Consider the following 24,216-nt stretch of genomic DNA (forward strand, 5'->3'; position numbering starts at 1 on the left):
CAGCAAAGCAAGAATCAGGAAGGGACTGGACATTTATATGTATAGGGAGTCTGTTCCATTCAGATGGTTACAGCTAAATAACCTTGGAAAGCCCATACACCAGCAACATTCGTTACGCAGTGGGGTGACAGCTGCAGAATGGTCAAGTTACTCCACATCCATCTATTGCAGGGATTCTGACATATTCTGTTGCATCTGGGACACTCACCACGAAATAGAGTATCCAACCTTCGAATTATAGCATACAAGAACTGGAAAGGACCTCAAGAGGCCATCAAGTGCTGTCCCCTGCCCTTCTGGCAGGAACAAGCAAAGTCAAGATCATTCATGACAGATTTGTATCTAACGTGTTCTTAAACATCTCCAATGATGGAGATTCCATAACCTCCGTAGGCAATTTATTCCAGGGTTTCACCACCCTGACAATCAGAAAGCTTTCCTAATGTCCCACCTAACCCTCCCTTGCTGCAATTTAAGCCCATTGCTTCTTGTCCTGTCATAGGAGATTAAGGAAAATATTTGTCTCCCTTCTCCTTATAACACCCTTTTAGATACCTGAAAGTTGCCATCGTGTTCCCATTCAGTCTTCTCTTTTCCAAATTAAACCAAACCAGTTCTTTGAGTCTTCCTTCATAGATCAGGCTTTCTAGAACTTTCATCATTTTTGTTGCTGTTCCCTTGATCTTCTCCAATTTGTCCACATCTTTCCTGAAATGTGGTGCCCAGAACTAGATACGATGCTCTCGTTGAGACCTAATTTGGGCAGAGTAGATGAGAAGAATTATTTCTCCTGTGTTGCTTACCACACATTTGTTAATGCCTCCCAGCATGATGTTTGCTTTTTTTGGCAACATTGTCACACTTTAGAGTCATATTTAACTTGTGATCCATTATTACCCCAAGGCATGTAGATCACTGGCTAAATGTCCCATATGTCTGATTCACAGTGCAGTTCTTACTTTGCAAATCAACCATGTTTCCACCATGGAAACCAACATATTCCTGTTAGACTATGACTTTGAGCACAACACAATGTTCAGGAAAGGCACAAGGGTCTTGGTATTTAAGAGTAGTGGCCTGTCCCTCTGTTATTTACCTTGTTTCTTTTGATGAAAGCCTTCCTTGCAAGCACCCAGCTTTGCCTGAGACATCAATTAGAGGTCTTAAACTGCAAGTATAAGCAGAGACACGTGTCCACAACTGGACTGCTATCCATTTTGATATGGCAAGCCAATGGGGTTTGCAGATCACACAAAGGGAATACTGATGTTTTCAGCCAAAGCGATCCCTGCTCTGTAGAATGAAGGTCCAATCTTTGCCATGGATGACTAACAGAGCAGGCTAGCATATGGTGCCTGAACAACTTTGGTGTAACAGCTGTGTGGCAGGAGCCCACTGTGTCAAGCAGCTGCCAATGGCTCTTGCACAAGCCAGCAGCCCCTGATTGACCCTCCTGCAACTCTCCTGCAGTCCCCCGATTGACCCTCCTGGATGGTAGCCTGCGGCAAGCGCAGCCGGGCTGATGGCCGAGTGCTGTGATGTGCCCAGTGTGGGCACTCAGGGCACTCCAAGCCAGGACTGCTTTGCAAGCGGGGAACCTCTGAGAACTGTCTGTCCAGGGTGGGGGTCGGGTCCCTTTAAGCACAGCCCTCGGCTAGCCTGAGACAGCAGCTCCACGCTCTAAGTCCTCATCTGATGCCCTGCCGGCACTGCTTCCGGCCATCCTTAACCTCGGTTCAGGGTCCACTCAATGTGGACATGCTAGTTCAAATTAGCAAAATGCTAATTCGAACTAGTTTTTAGGACTAGGTGCACTAGTTCGAATTAGCTTAGTCCGAATTAACTAATTCGAATTAAGTTAGTTTGAATTAACGCTGTAGTGTAGACATACCCTCATTATATAACACACCAACCACTCAGCTTGTGAGTTACCCCTGAGTAGCCATCCTCGGAGCCCCACACGATGCGTAGGGGTGTAACAACAGAAGCTACATTGGTGACATGAAGCCAGGACACGGGTGTGAAATTTCTCACTGGTGAGATGCAATCACTCGTGAAAACTAGAACAAGTTGCCTAGGGTGGTTGTGGGATCTCCATCCTGGAGATATTTAAGAGCAGGTTAGACAGACACCTGTCAGGGATGATCTAGAATTTGCTTGGTCCTGCCACGAGGGCATGGACTGGACTTGATGACCACTCAAGGTTTCTTCCAGTTCCAATGTTCTGTAATTCTATGATCCCTCCTCCATGCTAAGAAAACTAGAGAGAGAGGTGAGGACACTAGAAACCAAGGTGCTGTTGGAATGATTGGAGCGTGGGATGGAGATAAGAGGAACTTGCTGCCCAGATTCAGGATGACATCAGAAGGGTAGTGATGTTTGAGTTGAACCACCATGTACAGTTTATGGGTGGCACCCAGGGATGTCAGAGGAGATCCTGCTGATACATCAGGAGTCTCATGGGGGCTGTCCTTGTCCAGCTGAGGGGGCAGGCGAGAATCCCAACACCGAATGAGCTAAAAAAATTTAAAGGAATCCCTCTAGTTTCTGTGGCATTCTCAGACCAGGTATGAAAGTTGGGGATATTAAAACACCTGGACCCCAAATTGGCTCTTTGGGAAGCCAGCATAAACTTGAGCTACAAACTAGAGCAGGAACAAAAAACAGGACTGTGTAGCACTTGAAAGACTAACAAGATGGTTTAATAGGTGATCTTGCACCAGACTAACACGGCTACATTTCTACCACTATTCTACACTAGAGCAGGGTTACTCAACTTTGGGAGGGCCAAATGATATTCACAGCACATGTTGATGGCTGCAATTTAAATGTGGTTGCATGTACAAGTAAATCTATATGCCAATATAGGCAACTAGCTTCTTTTAAACTGATGGGCATGAATACAAAGATTAAGGCAAGACTACACACCACACAGACCCCATGTAACTCAGTTCTGCGGATATTAATAAAATGCAATATTTACCTGATTTCCACTTGTAATAGCCACTAGGCGGTTTTGAACCTGGGACCTCTGAGATAAAAGCCACCTACCCATGCTGTAGCAGTCTCTTGCTCTTATCTGTTGCTGTGGTTTACCTGTGCCGATCAAGAAAGGCTTCTTTGTCGGCGCGGCGCGTCCAGACTGCCCCGATCTGCCGACAAACAGCTGATCGGCAGAGCGGGGCAGCCATTTAAATTTAAATGAAGCCGTGATTATTTTAATTGCGGCTTCATTTCCCTCTGCCGATCTGTCTAATCTACATGCCTCCGTCGATGGAGGCATGTAGTCTAGACACACCCTTAATGAGCAATGACAGTCCAGGAATTTAACTACCAGAATGCATATCAATAGAAGACCATTATATTGTCTTGTCTCCTATCTGTGGACTGCGTGTTGAGTCATTCGGAAACCCAAACTGCACCGCAGGCTGCAAACAAATGGGCATGTGGACCACAGGCCATGTGTTGTGTAGCCCTGCATTAAAGGAAGAATGTGAAAGCATTGCGAACCCTCTGGTAACAGAGATACTCATTCCAGCAGCTTTGGTTGCATTTTCTGAGGCTATGTCTACCCAACAGCGTAATTATTCTGAAATAATTCAGTGCATGTCTACACAGCAAGTCTGTTATTTCAAAATTTGAAATAATGGGCTTCTTACTCTAACTCCTGTAGCCCTCATTATACAAGGGGTAAGGAAACATGGAGAAAGGGAGCTCTATTTAGATATACCTGCTCGGTAGACAGTGTCAAAAGTCGAAATAAGCTATTTCAAATTAAGCTACAAAATTTGTGTAGAAGTGCCCTGACAGTGCAGTGAAATCCCTGAATTTGAAAACTTCACCAAACAACAACAACAAAATACTGTGCAAAAAAGGAAGCTACTCAGACAAAGGGAAGGACACAGTAAATAAAAAGGAAATGAATTAATGACGAATTAATAAGTCGATCCAATTTTGCCAGGTAAATCCCTGGGTGTTTCTGACAATAGTAAGTATTTCAAATCACCCTCCTGGTAAATTCTTGACCAGATGACACTAGACTTGAACCCTGAGACATTTCCTCAAAGCTTAGGACTAAGAGTTAATGCAGAAAGAGGCAACTCACCAGAATTCAGCTGAGCAGAGAGAGCAAATCTCCTTCCTGCAATATTAAGGCAGAGTTAAAAGATTCAGTGTGTGAATCTCACCTGTCTGACTCTCGCGGACCTGAACAGTCCCCTTTATCATTCCTCTGTTCAGTCCCTGTGGACTACCAGGTGGGCCGGGATTCACAGACAATTCCCTTAGTTCTGTGAGTGGTGGGATGAGCAGAAATTAAACCTTAGAGACGTACAGGTTGAGAGCCTTCCTCGGGAGTGAAGTAATTTGATGCTAACTGGGCCTCAGCTTCTCAGGACAAACTGGACCTTCCCAATGCTCAGCCTGGCTGTCTGTTCTGTGGCCACTGCCCTGCCATCAGCACTAAGGGTGGGGATGCTACCACACAATATGGAACAGTTGATCATAGATGAAGTTTAATAAAGACAAATTCATTCAATTATGACAAGATATGCCTTGTTAGGTATCATTGGAATAACAGGGCTTGGTGAAAAGGATTATGTCATTTGACCTGCACAGGCAGACCATGACTTTTCGGAGGCCAATGGAATTTGTGCTACAACTGCATGGGCCGTGTGCAGCTGTTTGCTGCTATAGAATCACAGAATCATAGAATACTAGGACTGGAAGGGACCTTGAGAGGTCATCGAGTCCAGTCCCCTGCCCCCATGGCGGGACCAAATACTGTCTAGATCATCCCTGATAGACATTTATCCAACCTACTCTTAAATATCTCCAGTGATGGAGATTCCACAACCTCCCTGGGCAATTTATTCCAGTGTTTGACTACCCTGATACTTAGTAACTTTTTCCTCATGTCCAACCTAAACCTCCCTTTGCTGCAGTTTAAGCCCATTGCTTCTTGTTCTATCCTCAGAGACCAAGATTAACAAGTTTTCTCCCTCCTCCTTATAACACCCTTTTAGATACCTGAAAACAGCTATCATGCCCACCCTCAATCTTCTTTTTTCCAAACTAAACAAAACCTATTCCTTCCGCCTTCCCTTACAGGTCATGTTCTCTAGACCTTTAATCATTCTTGTTGCTCTTCTCTGGACCCGCTCCAACTTCTCCACATCTTTCCTGAAATGCAGTGCCCACAACTGGACACAATACTCCAACTGAGGCCTAACCAGCGCAGAGTAGAGCGGAAGAATGAGTTCTCATGTCTCACAACACATCCTTTAATGCATCCCAGAATCATGTTTGCTCGAAGCCGTTAGTTCGAATTAACTTTCATAGCGTCATCGAGGTTTGGGGGGAGGCCTTCAACGTCCACGATCTCCGCACTAGCCACAGGATAGCTGCCAGCCTGGCCACCAAAAGCCACATGCGGACCCAGAAGCAGGTTTGCATGAAAATCAAGGTGGTCCAGTGAGACTTCCGACCCTGAGCCCTGAGCTTAGAACGTAAGAACATAAGAACGGCCATACTGGGTCAGACCAAAGGTCCATCTAGCCCAGTATCCTGTCTGCTGACAGTGGCCAACACCAGCTACCCCAGAGGGGATGGACTGAAGACAATGACCAAGCCATTTGTCTCGTTCAATCCTTCTCCAGCCTCTGACAAACAGAGGCCAGGGACACCATTCCGACCCCCTGGCTAATAGCACTCCATGGACCCAAGCTCCATGACTTTATCTAACTTCTCTTTAAACTCTGTTATAGTTCTAGCCTTCACAGCCTCCTGTGGCAAGGAGTTCCACAAGTTGACTATATGCTGTGTGAAGAAGAACTTTCGCTTATTAGTTTTAAACCTGCTGCCCATTAATTTCATTTGGTGTCCTCTAGTCCTTATATTATGGGACCTAATGAAGAACTTTTCTTTATTCACCCTCTCCACACCACTCATGATTTTATAGACCTCTATCATATCCTCCCTCAGTCTCCTCTTTTCTAAACAGAAAAATCCCAGTCTCCTTAGCTTCTCGTCATATGGGACCTGTTCCAAAAACCTAATCATTTTAGTTGACCTTTTCTGAACCATTTCCAAGGCCAAAATATCTTTTTTGAGGTGAGGAGACCACGTCTGTACACTGTACTGAAGATATGGCGTACCATAGTTTTACACTTCCCCTCCTCCTTCTTCCCCTGGCTTCCCCCTCCCCTCTCCCACCCTCTCTCTTCCCCTCTCTCACCTCTTTTTCCCAGTCTCCCCAGAGGTTAATCCCCCCCCAGTTTTGTGAAATAAAGAGAGTTTCTATTTTTGAACACACGTGTCCTTTATTTTTTACATCAGGAAGGGGGGCTAGGGAGGTAAAGTGGAAGGAGGTGAGGGAGGAATGGGGTACAAGCCCCTGATGGGGAGGACTGGGGTGGCTCTGCGGGCTCCTTGGGGTGGAAGTTCTCCTGCAGGGCCTCCTGGATCCTGACAGCTCCCCGATTGCCCCCCCGCCTGGAGGGCAGCCTGCGGCAAGTGCAGCCGAGCTGATGGCCGAGTGCTGTGATGTACCGAGTGTGGGCACTCAGGGCACTCCAAGACAGGACTGCATTGTTGTCCTTCATCGAGATAGACAAGCAAACGGGGAACCCTGAGAACTGTCTGTCCGGGGTGGGGCACAGCCCTCGGCTAGCCTGAGGCAGCAGCTCCACACTCTAAATCAATGGTCCTCAAACTTTTGGGGCTGCCAGGTGCCCAGGGGCGGGGCTGCTCACACGCTGGGCACCCGGGGGCGGGGCAAGGGGCGGGTCTGTGCAAGCGCCTGAGGGTAAGGCCACCCATATGCTGCGTCCCCAGAGCTGGTGCCACCCAAGCGCCGCACTCCCGGAGCTGGCACTGCAACTGTGCTACACGCCCAGGGTCGGGCCACCCATACGCCACGCACCCGGGGCTGGCACTGATCATGTGCTGCGCACCTGGGGCTGGCACTGCCAATGCACCCAGGGGCTGGCTCTGCCCATGCGCCACGTGCCTTGGGGTGTGGCCAGTGCCGATCACTTGGCAGGTGCACAGAAGTGGCCTGGCGGGCGCAATGGCGCCCGCGGGCACCACGTTGGGGACCACTGCTCTAAGTCCTAACCTGATGCCCTGCTGGCCTTAACTTCGGTTCAGGGTCCACTCAATGTGGACATGCTATTTCGAATTAGCAAAACACTAATTCGAATTAAATTTTAGGTCTAGATGTGTTAGTTCGAATTAGCTTAGTTCGAATTAACTTTGTAACATAGACATACCCTGACAGACCAACACACTGTTCACACATATGGCTGCGTCTAGACTCGTAAGTTTTTGCGCAAAAGCAACTGCTTTTGCGCGAAAACTTGCCAGCTGTCTATACTGGCCGCTTGAATTTGCGCAAGAGCACTGACTTTGTAATGTAGAAAATTAGTGCTTCTTGTGCAAATACAATGACGCTCCCACTCGAGCAAAAGCCCTCTTGCGCAAATACTTTTGCACACAAGGGCCAGTGTAGTCAACCCAGAATTGTTTGCACAAAAAAGCCCCACTGGCGAAAATGGCAATCGGGGCTTTTTTGCGCAAAAGCACGTCTAGATTGGCCACGGATGCTTTTGCGCTAAAGCATCCATGCCAATGTAGACGCGCTTTTGCGCAAATGCTTTTAACGGAAAAACTTTTCCGTTAAAAGAATTTGCACAAAATCATGCCAATCCAGATGCAGCCACAGGGTCTAATGAAAACCCACTTTATATCAGCAAGACAAAATATCTTCTGGTAGTCCATTAATCATGGAAAGGCCTAGTGACAAGATGTGGGAAGGGAGGGGACTGATGAGTGGTGGTGAAAGAGCACAGGTGATAAAGAAAGGGAACCTACAACTGCTTTGTGATGGAGTGATGTTAGGTGTGAGGAACTCCTCAGGTTCTCAACTACCATAATTCTGAGCTCAGCTGATCTGGAACAAGCCACCCTTGTTTAATGAGTTCATAGTCCTTCCCCCTCTTGGCACACATGTTTAAAGTCAGTGGCCCCATGCAATCACCTTCTACAGGTAAATTTGCCCATTTTGTCACGAAGTTCTTTGTTTTTTACCCCATATACAATAGGGTTGAACATGGGGGGAATGAGGAAATAGATGTTGGCCAAGATGACGTGAACATACGGAGCGATGCCCTGGCCGAATTGGTGTGTCACACTGGAAACGAATCCAGGAAAGTAAGACATGAGCATCACAGAGACATGGGCTGTGCAGGTATTGAGGGCTTTCTGGTGGGCTTCTCTGGAGGAAAGTATGAAGACGGCCCTGATGATCAGACTGTAGGACAGAGCAATGAGCATGAGGTCAAATCCATAGACGAGAAACGTTATCAACAAGCCGTAAATCTTAATGACTGTGATGTCCCCACAGGAGATCTTTGCCACAGCCATGTGCTCGCAGTAAGTACTACGGATAATACGGTTGTCACAGAACGGAAGTGTGTTCAGGAGCAGGGGCACAGGCAGAACACAGAGAACAGCTCTTGTCAAACCCGCTAGCCCCAGCTTAGCTATTCGTGCGCTGCTGAGGATAGTGGTGTATCTCAGAGGGTTACATATGGCCACATAGCGATCGAAGGCCATTGTCACAAGGATGGCCGAGTGCATTGCAGTAGCCACATGAAAGAAGAACATCTGGGTGAAACAGCCCCCCTTTATAATGTCTCTCAAATTGAACCAAAATATCCACATGGCCTTCGGAACCACACAGGTAGTCACTCCAATTTCTACGAGCGCCAGCATGGAGAGGAGCAGGTACATTGGCTTGTGCAGGGTCTGCTCTTTGCCTACCACAAAGAGAAGAGTGCAGTTTCCCAACAGACCCATCATGTAGGACAGGAATATTGGGATGGAAATCCAGACGTGAGCAGCTTCCAGGCCAGGAATGCCCAGTAGCATGAATGTTAAAGGTTCGGTGCGGGTGAGGTTGAAAGCTGCCATCAAATTGTGAATGCACCAGCCTGGCTCAGAAATGCCTGTGCAGGAAAAGAAGCAAAGCATGTATTATATTTCACTAGCATAAAAAATACCAGGGTGAATATTTTATAATGATCAGCATCCTAAAATGGAAGGGTATGTCTACACTACCCTCCTAATTCAAAATAGGAGGGTAATGTAGGCATACCGCAATTGCAAATGAAGCCTGGGATTTGAATTTCCCAGGCTTCATTTGCATAAGCGGGGCTCCGCCATTTTTAAATCCCCGCTCGTTCAAACCCTGTGCCACGCGGCTACACGCGGCACGAACTAGGTAGTTCGAACTAGGCTTCCTAGTTCGAACTACCGTTACTCCTTGTGGAATGAGGAGTAACGGTAGTTCGAACTAGGAAGCCTAGTTCGAACTACCTAGTTCGTGCCGCGTGTAGCCGCGCGGCACAGGGTTCGAACGAGCGGGGATTTAAAAATGGCGGAGCCCCGCTTATGCAAATGAAGCCCGGGAAATTAAAATCCCGGGCTTCATTTGCAATTGCGGTATGCCTACATTACCCTCCTATTTCTAATTAGGATGGTAGTGTAGACATACCCGGACTGATCAGTGAGGTGGCATCATGTAAAGATGCAACCAGATTGTTGAGGTCATGGCAAAGTCATTGGGAGAACTAGGTGAAGGAGGCAGCGATAGCTCAGTGGTTTGAGCATTGGCCTGCTAAATCCAGGGTTATAAGTTTAAGCCTTGCAGGTGTGATTTAAGACAAAAAATTTTTAGGTATGGTAATTGGTCTTGCTGTGAAGGTAGGGGGCTGGACTTTATGCCCCTTTTAGTTCTAAAAGATGGGCAATCTCCATTAATGAAGTCCAGAGAAGTTCTCACTGGGAGCCATCCAAGCCTGGCAAATGAGCACCATGATTGCTCATGGGTTATGTTTGTCTATTGAAGAGAAAAGTTTGAGCTCTTCAAACACCTAACAAGTTTCTAATGTAACTCTGTGGACTCAGGGCAGAGAGCCAAGTGTGATGGCCCCATGCTTTATGAAATGGACTCATGGACATAAATATACATAACTCATAGGTGCTTTGAGCAAATTACTTCATGCAACCGATCAACCTTCATGTCTTAATCCGCTGGATCTGTTTATCTTATTTTGGTGTGTGTATCACTCTTGGGTGGAAAATTGGACATCTGGAGTAGGGAATACTTCATGGGTTTTAAACGTGTGACTGGAAGTCATCAAGGTAGTCTTCAGTGTCTGGGCAATCTTATGCAAATAGCCTTTTGTCCTTAAATCTTAACAGTGGTTGGTGAGAACAGGCCAGGTTACCTCTCAGGCAACAAAGGAATCTTTATAAACAATAGGAAAGTGGGAGTCTTTTGTCAGCCCACCTAGGGGAGTGAACCAGATACCCCAGGGAAAGTGGAGTTTTCTCTGGTTTGAAGTTGTAGCTGGAACAGAAACAGTTTTAAGGTGAGTTTGTAATACGTCGTTAAAGAGTTAGAATTAGCATATTCTGCAACTTTTAATTTATAATCTACTTTGCTCTGTTGATTCTCACTTATAACCACTTAAATCCTATTGGCTGTCCTTAATAAAATCCATTTTACTTACTATCAAGCCCAGTGTAAACAATTATTTCCTGGGGGAGCAACCAGTGTGAATGTTCTCCCTTTCATTGCTGAAGGCAGCTTACACAAATAATTCATTGTGGGGGGAGGGGGGATCTCATTTGGGCAGTGGTATCCCAAGAGCCTGGGCCCTAAAGTGCACTCTCATTGGATCTGAAGAGTTTCAGTGTCTGTGCTGCTTCTTACAGGGGGCAGGGACCTCAGCTCGGGGTCTAGGCTGGGGGAAACCAGCAGAGCTGGCCAAGCAGAATTGGGCTGTGTGGAGCCCTAGAGAGCTGAAAGGTGAGTCTCAGTGGCTGTGACAGCACTCCGGGAAGGCCCCTCCCGTTCCCTCCGGGGTTGTCTGTGACCTCACCCCAGGCATCATGGCTCACCTCTGGGATACCCTGCCCTCCGCTAAAGCATGGAGAGAAACTGAGCAGTGTTGAGCGGCAGGAGCAGCAGGATGAGGAATCCTATAGAAAAGGCAATGCCACACCCTCCTCCTCCCTCCTTTGGACTCCTCGCTGTAGGACAGGAAGAATGCAGAACTGGAGGGATTCATGTAGTGAGAAGCATTGCAGGGGGACAGAAAAGGCCATCGGCAAAGAGTTGAAGCCATCAGCAAAGCAAGAATCAGGAAGGGATTGAACATTTACAAGGACAGTGAGACTGTTCTGTTCAGATGGTTACAGCTAAATAAATATCCTGGAGAGCCCATACACCAGCAACATTCAGAGAGAAAACCAATCTCTGTGTTAGGCAGTAGGGTGACACCTACATGAGAGTTGAGTTACTCCCCATCCATCTATTGCAGGGATTCTGATATCTTCTGTTGCACCTGGGACACACACCATGAAAGGAAGCATCCAACCATCGAATCATAGCATACGGAAACTGGGAAGGACCATGAGAGGTCATCAAGTCCCCTGCCCTCACAGCAGGACCAAGCACTGTCTAGATCAGGCATGTCCAAAGTCCGGCCCGCGGGCCAATTGCGGCCCATGTTCCGGTTTAATACGGCCCCCCAGGTAATTTGGCAATATCTATCTTTTATGGCCCCCAACGAATCCATATGTATTGAGATGAATACATTGTAAAATCTCAGTTAATGTCAGTTGGTCTAAATCAGTTATAAATATATTTGGACACAACATGTATACTTGGTGTTATGTTCCTGTTCATATTTTTTTAACTTAAAAGTTGACAGACAACCTTTATTACCAATAATATGTAATGTACTTTACAATGTTCCTGACATATATTTCAGCTTCCTGGATTTTTTTTTTCATCTGGCCTTCAGAGATGAAAGGCAGAGTGATTTAACACCTGTTTAGATTTGTCATCCATGTGACGAAATGAAAAGTATGCCGTTTGCAATAAACTTTGCATAAAATAGTTAATTTGCATTTAATTTTAATGGTTCAAAGAATGTCAGGCAAAATGGTCGGCCCTCACGCATGTTCACTTCATCAAATCTGGCCCGCGTTGAAAAAAGTTTGGACACCCCTGGTCTACATCATCTATGGCAGATTTCTATCTAAATTTCTCTTAAATATCTCTAATGATGGAAATTCCACAACCTGCCTAGGCAATTTATCCCAGTTTTTCACCACTCTGACAGTAGCAAGTATTCCTAATGTCCAACCTAAACCTCTCTTGCTGCAATTTAAGTCCATTGCTTCTTGTCCTGTCATCGGAAATTAAGAAAAATATGTCTCCCTTCTCCTTATAACACCCTTTTAGATACCTGAAAGATGCCATCGTGTTCCCTTTGGCTGTGTCTATATTGCACCCCTTTTCCGTAAAAGGGATGCAAATTAGACACAGCGCAATTGCAAATGAAGCAGGGGAAAAACAACTGAGGAGAATTGACAGTTTTTCAAAGGGACATTGTTAAGGGCCCAAAAGCAAGCTATTCTGTTTGTAGGAAAGATAGAAAATATGGCAAAAGACCGCCTTAGCTTAACCATGAGTTCTTGCATGATCTAAAAATAAAAAAAAGGAGTCATATAAAAAATGGAAAGTAGGACAAATGACAGAGGATGAATATAGGCAAACAGCACAGGACTGCAGGGGTAAGATTAGAAAGACAAAGGCACAAAATGAGTCAAACTAGCTACGGGAATAAAGGGAAACAAGAAGATGTTTTATAAATACATTAGAAGCAAGAGGAAGACCAGGGACAGGGTAGCTCAGTGAGGAGGGAGAAACAGTAACAGGAAACTTGAAAACATCCTGATACTGACACTCCTCAGAGATAAGAGAAACCTATTGCCCAGGTCCACGATGGGGTCAGATGACATCACAAGGGCAGGGATGTTTGGTTTGAACCACCATGTACAGCTGATGGGTGGCACCCAGGGATGTCAGAGAGGGTCCTGCTGATATATCTCATAGCGGCTGTCCTTGTCCAGTGAGGGGGCAGGTGAAAATCCCAACACTGACAGTGCTCAAAAAATCTAAAGGAAACCCCCTAGTTTCTGTGACACTCTCAGACAAGGTATGAAAGATGGGGATATTAAAACACCTGGACCCCAAACTGTCTCTTAGGGAAGCCAGCGTAAACTTGGAGCCACCCTAAAGGGAAAAGATGAGAGCAGATGGTCACTGTGTGACCAGTTCTTGTGGTGAACCTTCTGGTAACAGAGATATTCAATCCAAGGGCTTTCTGAGACTCTGACATTATTCTCAAACAATACTGCTGTGTAGACAGTTATTCTGAAATAAGGTAGGGTGTGTCTATGCAGCAAACCTGTTATTTCAAACTAAATTTGAAATAATGGGCTTCTTATTCCAGTTCCTGTAACCCTCATTATATGAGCAATAAGGGAATTTGGGGAAAGAGTGCTCTATTAAAAAAAAAACTGCTGGATAGACAGCGCCAAAAGTCGAAATAAGCTACTTCGACATTAGCCATGCAGTTAGTGTAGCTCAAGTTGTGTAGTTTATTTTGAGTTTAGCCTCCTGTGTAGATGTGCCTTAACAGTGCAGTGAAATCTCTGAATTTGGAATCTTCGGAACTTTCACCCCCTCCCCTCAAAAAAGTAGCGCACAAAAAAGAAAGCTACTGAGACAAAGGGAAGGACACAATAAGTAAAAAGGAAATAGCACAAGAGCAGCCATCCTGGGTCAGACCAATGATCCATTTAGCCCAGTATCTGGTCTGTCGACAGCAGCCAATACCAGATACCCCCAGAGGGAGGGAACAGAACAGGTGATCCTGATGTGATCCCTCTCCTGTCACCCATTTCCAGACAAAATGATCTAAAGACAAATAAATGTGTCTATCGGATTTTGCCAGGTAAATCCCTGGGTGTTTCTGACAATAATAAGCACTTTAAGTCACCATGCTGGCGAATTCTTGTCCAGATGGCTCTAGACTTGAACCCTGAAACGCTTCCTCAGAGCTTAGGTCTAAGAGTTAATGCAGAAATAGGCAACTCACCGGAATTCAGCTGAGCAGCGAGAGCCAATTTCCATCCTGTGACATTAAGGCAGAGATAAGAGTGAATCTCACAGGTCTGACACTTGCTGTGCGGAACCGTCCTATTTATGAATCCCTTCTTCAGTCCCTGCGGGCTCCCAGGTGGGCCGAGATTCCCAGACAATTCCCTCAGCTCTGTGAGGGGTGGGATGAGCAGAAATTAGACCCTGGAGACCTATGGCCTGAGAGCCTCTCCTGGGAGTACAGTAATTGGATGCTAATAGGGGCTCAGCTTGTCTGTGCTAACTGGACCTCCCCAATGCTCAGCCTGGCTGTCTGTTCTGTGGCCACTGCCCTGCCATCAGCACTACAGGTGAGAAGGCTGCCACACAATATGGGACCAAAAATCAGTTCCGTGGATTGTAGCAGTGTCTTGCTGCATAGAGCCCATGCAGTTGTACCACAAATTCCATTTGTGTGAAAAGTCCTGGCTCCTATACTCAGCACCAAAGGTCCCAGATTCAAAGCCACCTGGTGGTTACAAGTGGGGGCTTATTATGGAACTGACTTCAGAGCATCCCTGCCCATCTTGGCTAACAAGATTGAAAAGAGAATTAAGGAAGATAATGGAGGAGAGATGGCAGCCATAGTCACAGCATTCTCAGCAAGAAGTATCTCGGGTCCACCATGTGTTATGTAACAGAAACTCTTCGTTTTCCTTTTTGTATTCCTGCTGCCAATGCGTTTCATTCAAGTTTTGTGTTATCAGAAAGAGTAATGGACATTCTCAAATTTGCCTTCACCACAGCAGGGATGGTTTCATAGACCTCTATTTTACCCCCTTGATTGTATCTTTCCAAAGCGGTAAAGTCCCAGCCCTATTAATTTCTTCACATTCAGAAGATCTTCTGTGCCCCTTATCATGTTTGTTCCCCTCCTTTGTACCGTTTCCAATTTAAATATATGTAACCTTTCTGCCAGGTAGGCCTGACAGCAACCAGGGCTGGGTTCAATATCTAGGGGTCCATCTCTCACAGAACCGGTCCATCTCTCACACACCCCTGAGTGCCTCTGAGATGCAATGCTTCCCCATTTGCAAGCACAGAGTCTGAGTGTCAAAAAGAAACGTTTAATGAAAGAGAGAGAGAAGTCACATGGCATTATCATGGGAAAATAGCACAGAATTCATAGCCCCCTCCCCCACAAGTAACTGTCCCAGCTCAAAAGGATTGAGCAATGTCTTTTGCCTCTCAGGCTCACCAGTCCAAGAAGGTAAGGGTTCCATTCACTCACCCAAACTTTCTCCGTACCCCACGTCAAACACCTCACTTACAGCTCTGTTCAATCATTGCAGACCCAGACACATTGTTTGGATGACTCTACTCCTTGAGCCTGAGGCTATGCCACCTTCATGCTGCTCCTACCGGCTGCTTGCCAATCGTTCCCACCAGTCGCTCTGCTGGCCTCCTGCCGCCGCTCCTCCTGGCCACCTGCTGGTCGCTCCCTCCAGCCGCTCCACTGGCCGCCTACTGCTGCTGCTACTGACCGCCTGCTGGTCACTCCCGCCAGCTGCTCTGCTGGCCACCTGCCGCCGCTCCTACTGGCCACCTGCTGGTCACTCCCGCCAGCTGCTCCGCTGGCCACCTGCTGCCGCTCCTACTGGCCACCTGCTGGTCACTCCCGCCAGCTGCTCCGCTGGCCACCTGCTGCCGCTCCTACCGGCCGCCTGCTGGTCACTCCCACCAGCTGCTCCGCTGGCCATCTGCCACCTCTCCTACTGGCCGCCTGCCGGTCGTTCCCACCAGCTGCTCTACTGGCTGCAATGGATCTGGCTCCCGGCCAAACCAATGATTTCAGCTGTTAGTGATTTCAACTCTTTAGTCACCAACTAGGCTGGCAAAAGATTCCAGCTTCCTCTGGACTAGCAAAAAGACTCCTCACTGAGTCTGCTTTTGGTCTGTCCTTTAAACCAGGGGGAAAGCGACAGGTTGAGCCAGTCTTACAGCTCACACCAGGCAGGCATGAAGCAGGCTGACTCCGCCCACAAGCCCTTCCCCTCCTCCCCCAACTCAGTCCACTCAACTCTGGCAGGGGGGAGGCTTGTTCCCTTGAGACCTATTACTGTGATGGTGTCTCTCTTGCAAGCATTGGTGTCATATTTACAGTTCCCACATTTTGGGGTAGCATGATTTCTGACACCCCACAACAGCCCCGAATTAGTTACAATACACCACATTCCATTCCAACACCAATCCTCCATCAGCCCTGGCTCAATTGGATTTACATAACCACACCTCAGATTCCTTCCCCCTCCTGACGAGCTGTATTTACATATCAACAGTTAACAGTTAATTATCTTGCAGAGCTAAACAATGGGGCTATGTCTACACTCGTGTCTTCTTGCGTGACAACATTATCCGTTTTTTCTCTGTTGCTGCACAGTAAGAAGATGTTTTCAGAATACTATCCACAATAATGCCAAGATCTCATTTTTCATTGAACAAGGCTAATTTAGTCTGCAGAAGATCAGAGGGAGGGGGGATTTGATAGCTGCCTTCAACTTCCGGAAGGGAGGTTCCAAAGAGGATGGAGAGAGGCTGTTCTCCGTAGTGACAGGTAGCAGAACAAGGAGCAATGGTCTCAAGCTACAGTGGGGGAGGTCTAGGTTGGATATTAGGAAAAACTATTTCCCTAGGAGGGCGGAGAAGCACTGGGATGGGTTACAAAGGGAGGTGGTGTGATCTCCATCCATAGAGGTTTTTAAGTCTCGGCTTAATAAAACCCTTCCTGGGATGGTTTAGTTGGGGTTGGTCCTGCTTTGGGCAGGGAGGGCTGGACTTGATGACTCCTGAGGTCTCTTCCAGCCCTAGGATTCTATGATAATTTAGACCCCATCCTTTTATATATTCGTTGAGATTATGTTTTCTAATGTACATTACTTTCCATTGCTCAAGATGTGTAAATACCATCGATTTATATACATGCAATATGATATTTTCTGTCTCATTAATTACCCTTTTCCTAACGGTTCTTGACATTATCAGTGTTTTCTCCTGTTGCTGCACAGGCATTTCTCAGCCAGGCTGATGCGTTCACAGTTTCATGGCGGCTTTCAACACCAAGAAGATGTTTTCAGAGAATTATCTATAACGATCTCTTTCTTCAGTGAACACGGCTAATTTAGACTCAACTTTTATTTGTCATTTTGTTGCCTGCTCTCTCAGTTTTATGGTTTAATTTGGTGACTCTTTGTAGTCTTCTTTGTATAGATCTCTGAGCAGTTCAAGACAGTATATTGGGTTTACACTTCGCTAGGGAGGCGGGAGCGGGCAAATGGACCGATGTCTGTTGTTTGCACTTGTGCAGCGTAGGTAGGGCCGTGGGTGTGGGTGGTGCCACCAATTGTGCTGGGTGATAACTGGGCCTGGAGATGCTGACTCACCATCAAAATGATGTTGATTAAGGGTCAGCTCCTTGTAGGTTAGAAGGCTCAGCAGTTCCCAAAGGGTCCAGACTGCACCCAGGGGTGACAAGGCCTCACACTCAGACCTGCTCCTGCTCAAATGAGGCATAATGCAAACACACAGGAGGGACTGTAGCCTGAAGTGGCGACCCACCTGTATCAGCTCTTTGATTCTTTTACTACTGTGTAATCACCCCAACAGGCCCAGCTACCGAAAACACAACCCTACTGAAAGGGCCTCCAGGCAACAAATGAGGGAAACTCCCAGTCTGTTCCCTTGTGTAACCCTTCTGCCAGGTAGCAGCAGCAGCAGCAGCAGCAGCAGCGAGGGCTGAGTTCAATATCTAGGGGTTCCTTTTCATCCATCCCTTAGAGAACCAGTTCGAGCCTCCACCCAGTAGCCTGAGAAATCCACATACCCCTGGGTACCTTCAAGAGGCAAAGCTTCCCCACTTGCATACAAAGAGTCTGAGCGTAGAAAAAAAAAAATTAATGAAAGAGGGAGAGAAGTCACATGGCATTAACTTAGGAAAACACCACAGAGTTCATAATCGATCCACGAGTGAACGTAGCAATTTAAATGGATTGAGCAATGTCCATTTGAGGATTGAACAATGTCCATTTGAGGCCCACAGGTCCTCTCAGGCCCACAGGTCCAGCAATGTAAGTGTCCCATTCACATGCCCGACCTTTCTCCGTACCCCACTCACAGTTGCTGCCCTTGGTTAGGGCTGATAAAAGCTCCGAGGTGATTCAGAGCTCACCTCGCACCCTTGGAGGGGTGGGGATAGGAAGCATCTCACACACTCTGTTAGCCACTTGCCACTGCTCCTGCCAACTGCCCTGCTGGCCGCCTGCCACTATTCCTACCAGCCACCTGCTGGCTGCTTGCTCCTGCCAGCTGCTGCTTCCACAATGGGTCTGGCTCTGAGGAAACCCTAGTGTTTTCAGCTCTTTGTCAGTTTCTCTGTGATTTCAGCCCTTGGCCACCACCTGGGCTGGCCAACAGATTCTAGCCCCCACTGCAATAATATTCCAAAATATCAGAGAGACTCCTTATGGAGTCTGTTTAAGTCTATCCTTAGAACGGGGGGGAGGGGAAGGGGGTCATGACAGGTTGAACCAGTCTTACAGCTCATGCCTGGAGGTCTGGTGTCATATTTTACAATTCCCAAATTTAGGGTTAACATGGTTTGTGACCCCTCACAATAGCCAAATTAGTCACAAATACACCACATTCCATTCCAACAATTGACCATCCATCGGGTTCATCACACTGGCTGAACTGGATTTACATAACCATACGCCGATTCCTTCCCTATTCCGGCATGAGCTATTTTTACATATCAACAGTTGGTTATTTTGCAGAGCTAAACAACGGAAGGAGAATAACCACACCTCGGATTTCTCTCCCCTTTCAGCAGGCTGCTTTGGAAGCAGTGTTTCAGACCCTGCTTACACTTGTGAACTGTGGGCTGCCGTGTGAGATGAACTCCAGGGTGTGTGAGGCCTGGGAGAGGAGAAGGAATCACAAAGTAATTGGAGATGTCCCATGGTCCTAGTGCTGGAGCAAGATAGTATGACATTTTTCTGCAGCAGGGTTTGAGCTGCCAGACATCCATCTATTTTTAACATGACAAAGGGACACTGGAAAACACTTTGATGCCAGAATCTTGGGAGAACAAAGGTATTTCTACACCCATCAGTGAACTCGGGAGCATGTCATTTGACCTCCATCAGGAGATAGTGAGTTTTTGAAGGCCAAAGAACTTGATACTGCAACTGCATGGGCTGTATGCAGCAGGACACTGATATGAACCACTGAACTGATTTGTGGTCTCATATCGTGTGGCAGCTTCCCCATCCACAGTGCCGATGGCAGGGCAGGGTGTACCACAAGGAACACATGGCTGGCCATTCGTAAGATTCAGTTTGTCAGACAAGCTGAGCACCTATTATCATCAAATGTCTTCACTTCCAGGGGAGGCTCTGAAGCTGTGGATCTCCAGGGATTAATTTCTGCTCATCCCACCGCTCACAGAGCCCCGGGATTTCTCTGTGAATCCCGGCCCAACTGGGAGCCTGCAGGGACTGAACAGGGGAATCATAAAGGTGACTGTTCACCTCGCTGAGTGTCACACCTGTGAGATTCACACGCTGAGTCTCTTCTCTCTGCCTCACTGCTGCAGGAAGGAGATTTCCTCTCTGCTAAGCAGGATTGTGGTGAGTTGTCTCTTTCTATGTTAACGTTAGTGCTCAGGGCTGAGGAAGGGCTCCAGGGTTCAAATCTAGAACCATCAGGGCAGGAATTCACCAGCACAGTGGTGTGAGCTGCTTAGTATTGCGAGAGAGACCCAGAGATTTAGCAGGTAAAACTGGAATGACAAATGTATTGGAAATAGAGTAGACAACGTTTTGTCATTCAAATCAATTCCTTGTTTCTTCCTGTGTCCTTCTCTCTGTCCCAGTAGTTTCCTTTTTTGTACAGCATGGTCATTCGGTGATGGTTTTGAATTCAGGGATTTTACTGCACCATTAGACTATTTCTAGTGAGTGGTGCTATTCCGGGATACAAAAAGTATCCCAGAAGAGCAAAACTGAGGAAGTGGGTCTGGCCCACGAAAGCTCATCATCTAATAAACCATCTTGTTAGTCTTTAAAGTGCTACATAGTCCTGCATTTTAAATGTGCCTGTTATTTCCAAATATATTTGGAAATAACAGGTGTGCTATTTTGGCATCCCTGAAGCCCCCCTATCTATCTCACAGAACTGGAAGGGACCTTGGGATGTCATTGAGTTGAGTCCAATCCTCTGCCATCGCAGCAAGACCAAGTACCACCCCTGACAGATTTGCCCCTGATCCCTAGGTGGCCCCCTCAAGTACTGAACTCAAAATCCTGGGTTTAGCAAGCCGATGCTCAAACCACTGAGCTATCCCCCCCCCCTTCCGTGAGTGCTAAGAGACTTGTCAGAAAATATACCTAGATTTTAGTAAGACATTTGATACAGTCTCGCATGCTATTCTTATCAATAAACTAGGCAAATACAACTTAGATGGGTCTACTATAAGGTGTGTGCATAACTGGCTGAATAACTGTACTCATAAAGTAGTTATTAATGGTTCTCAGTCCTGCTGGAAAGGTATAACAAGTGGGGTTCCAAAAGGGTCTCTTTTTGGGACCGGCTCTGTTCAATATCTTCACCAACAATTTAGATATTGGCATAGAAAGTACGCTTATTAAGTTTGCAGATGATTCCAAGCTGGGAGGGGTTACGACTAATCTGGAGGATAGGGTCATAATACAAAATGATCTGGACAAATTGGAGAAATGGTCTCAGGTAAACAGGATGCAAAATGTTCCATTTAGGAAAGAACAATCAGTTTCACACACAGAGAATGGGAAGCGACTACCTAGGAAGGAGTACGGCAGAAAGGGATCTAGGGGTCATAGTGGACCACAAGCTGAATATGAGTCAGCAGTGGGATGCTGTTGCAAAAAAAGCAAACATGATTCTGGGATGCATTAACAGGTGTGTTGTGAGCAAGTCATGAGAAGTCATTCTTCCGCTCGACTGCGCTGGTTAGGCCTCAGTTGGAGTATTGTGTCCAGTTCTGGGCACCGCATTTCGAGAAGGATGTGGAGATACTGGAGAGAGTCCAAAGAAGGGCAACAAGAATGATGAAAGGTCTAGAGAACATGACCTATGAAGGAAGGCTGAAAGAACTGGGTTTGTTTAGTTTAGAAAAGAGAAGGTTGAGGGGGGACATGATAGCCGCTTTTAGGTATCTAAAAAGGTGTCATAAGGAGGAGGGAGAAAACTTGTTCATCTTGGCCTCTGAGGATAGAACAAGAAGCAAGGGGCTTAAAGTGCAGCAAGGGAGGTTTGGGTTGGATATTATGAAAAAGTTCCCATCTGTCAGGGTAGTGAAACACTGGTATAAATTGCCCAAGGAGGTTGTGGAATCTCCAGCATGGGAGATATTTAAGAGTAGGTTAGATAAATGTCTATCAGGGATGGTCTAGATAGTATTGTTCCTGCCATGAGGGCAGGGGTCTGGACTCGATGACCTCTCGAGGTCCCTTCCAATCCTAGTGTTCTATGATTCTAAGAAGAGCACTTTATTTCAAAATAACTTCTAAATAAGCTACACAATTTGCTATGCCAATTATTGAGTGTCTGTTTTCTCAGAGAGTTCACAACAAGGACTGGTCACACACTTGCTACAGACTGCTCTCATATTCTGCCTTGAGTGTGTTGGCTCATACGTTTTGAAAATCCCCCCCCCCCCCCCACACACACACTTTCCGAGATGGTTTGAGAACACCATAGTGCCTGGAAGTCTCATTCAGATGGTCTGAGCATCTTAACAGAAATCTTGCTCCTTTTTCAGTTTTACCTAAATCCACAATTAGGGATGAACTGAGGACTGAGAGGAGGGTTGCTGAAATCTCAACCTCACAGACGTAACTGGTTGCCTCCCTCTCCAGTTAGGTAATTATTATGAAATAGTTACCGTACTATTGATTATAAGTTGCGTAACCCTTGTGTTATGCTTATAAGAAGCACCTGGGATCTTTCTAGGGGAAAAAGTGATACGCCACATTTATTAAAAAAGCAAGAGTAAAGCGGCTAGCGTATGCCTACATAGACTTACACACCGGGCTCATATAGACTACACGGAATGGTCAAAAGAGGATATGCAAATTCCACAGGAATTGGAATATCTTCTTCCGATTGCATTTTCGAAAGCAGAGCTTTTGAAAGTGAAAGTAGTTTAAACACGGCTTTTTCTGAGAAACTGCCCCCCGCCCCCATTGAAAAGCTGCGTAAACCTTATTTTTTGAGGAAGAGCTCTATTAGTCTGGACCGATGCTCCAGTCTTGACAGGACAGGATCCCAAAACTGTGGCACACAGCCCCTTTTTTATAGCCATTTTCCTTCATTGGGATCAGTAGTGTTTTGCACTGTCGTGCTGTAATCCATCACCGTTCAATGGGTGCTTGTTTTCTTTAGTTGTTCTTCTCGTATCACAGCTCTCTTGTCCCAATTGATAGGTGCTTGCCTTATCTTTTAGGGACATCAATCTGTCCTTCATCCGTGTCTCCCTAGGGGTATACAGCAATTTTCCAGAGGGTTTATGTCAGTCTATATCTCCTCCTTAGAACATCTGGTCCAGCGACGGCCTTCACACTTATCTTCTAACACACATTCCTCATTCTGCACCCACACAAACAAAATTTACATAGATGCTTCTGTAAAAAAAAACCCAGAGCTAATACACAAACACACAAAAATTCTAAAATAAAAAAAAGATAACAATGATAATGGTAAAAGAGTGGCAGTGGTAAAAAAATTTTTTTTGGTTCATTAGGGCTTTAACATTGATAAAAGTTATTAATGAAAAGTCCCTGTGAGGACTTCTCTGGATTTGACTATAACTTATGCAATCTGGTGCCACCTCACTGCTTACCCCCGTTTCTAGATTGGTAATTACTATAATATAGTGACCATACTATTTATTATAACATGTGTAACCCCATCTTTGTGCTTCGCACCCTTCACAGGCAACTGAGATTTCTGAGCAGGATTGATGCATTCAAATGTCATGGCAGCTTTCAACCTCACCACCTCTGAACCATTAACATTCATCCTAATTGGAATCCCTGGCCTGGAAGCTGCTCACATCTGGATTTCCATCCCCATATTCATGATGTATATTATTGGCTTGTTGGGAAACTTTGCTCTTCTCTTTGTTGTAGGCAAAGAGCAGACCCTACACAAGCCAATGTACCTGCTGCTCTGCATGCTGACACTCACAGAAATCGGAACAACTACCTCCGTCGTTCCAAAGACATTGTGCATATTGTGGTTCAATTGGAAAGGCATCACAATGGGTGGCTGCCTCGCCCAGATGTTTTTCTTTCATGCGGGTTGTATGATGCACACAGCCGTCCTTGTAGCAATGTCCTTCGATCGTTACGTTGCCATATGTAACCCTCTGAGATACGCCACCATCCTCAGCAATGCACGGATAGCTAAGCTAGGCCTACTGGTTGTGATGAGAGCTGTTCTCTTTAATGTGCCTCTTCCCTTGCTCCTGTGGAGGCTGCCATTCTGTGCCAACCGCATTATCCGCAACACGTACTGTGACCACATGTCTGTAGCAAAGTTGTCATGTGGGGACATCACAGTCAACAGCCTGTATGGCTTGCTGATGACATTCATAGTCAGTGGGTCTGATCTAATATTCATTGCTCTCTCTTACAGTTTGATTATCAGGGCCGTTCTCATGTCTTCCAGAAAAGCCCACCAGAAAGCCCTCAAAACCTGCACAGCCCATGTCTCTGTGATGCTGACGTCTTATCCTCCGGCCTATATCTCCAGTATAATACATCGGTTCAGTATCGCTCCTCATGTTCACATAATTTTGGCCAACCTCTATTTCCTCTTCCCTCCCTTGCTTAACCCCATCGTTTATGGGGTCAAAAACAAAGAGTTTCGTGACAAAGTTGGGAAATATACCGGTAGAAGGTGATTGCATGCAGACACTAACTTTAATCCTGCATGTCGAGAGGGGAAGGGATATCACCTTGTTAAACAAGGGCTCTCAGTCTGAGCTCAGCATTGTGGCAGTTCAGAGCCGGAAAAGCTACTAACACGTAGTAGCTTATCATTCCATCACCATCCACCTCCAAATTCCCCCTTTTGAGTATCAGCTGATCTCTTTGACTGCCACCCATCAGTGCACC

At 46.3% G+C, this 24,216-nt stretch overlaps 2 protein-coding genes across 2 annotated transcripts; one reads left to right on the forward strand and one right to left on the reverse strand.

Moving 5' to 3' along the window:
• Positions 1 to 8,034: 8,034 nt before the first annotated feature.
• Positions 8,035 to 8,973, reverse strand: LOC142829567 (olfactory receptor 52N4-like). The gene has a single exon (XM_075929811.1). The coding sequence runs from the start codon at positions 8,971 to 8,973 to the stop codon at positions 8,035 to 8,037; it is 939 nt and encodes a 312-aa protein (XP_075785926.1).
• Positions 8,974 to 23,057: 14,084 nt separating this feature from the next.
• Positions 23,058 to 24,002, forward strand: LOC102448270 (olfactory receptor 52D1-like). Its single transcript, XM_006130957.3, has one exon. The coding sequence runs from the start codon at positions 23,058 to 23,060 to the stop codon at positions 24,000 to 24,002; it is 945 nt and encodes a 314-aa protein (XP_006131019.3).
• The last annotated feature ends 214 nt before the right edge of the window (positions 24,003 to 24,216 follow it).

The sequence above is a fragment of the Pelodiscus sinensis genome, chromosome 1 (genome assembly GCF_049634645.1).
Source record: "Pelodiscus sinensis isolate JC-2024 chromosome 1, ASM4963464v1, whole genome shotgun sequence".
NCBI classification, from domain to species: domain Eukaryota; kingdom Metazoa; phylum Chordata; order Testudines; family Trionychidae; genus Pelodiscus; species Pelodiscus sinensis.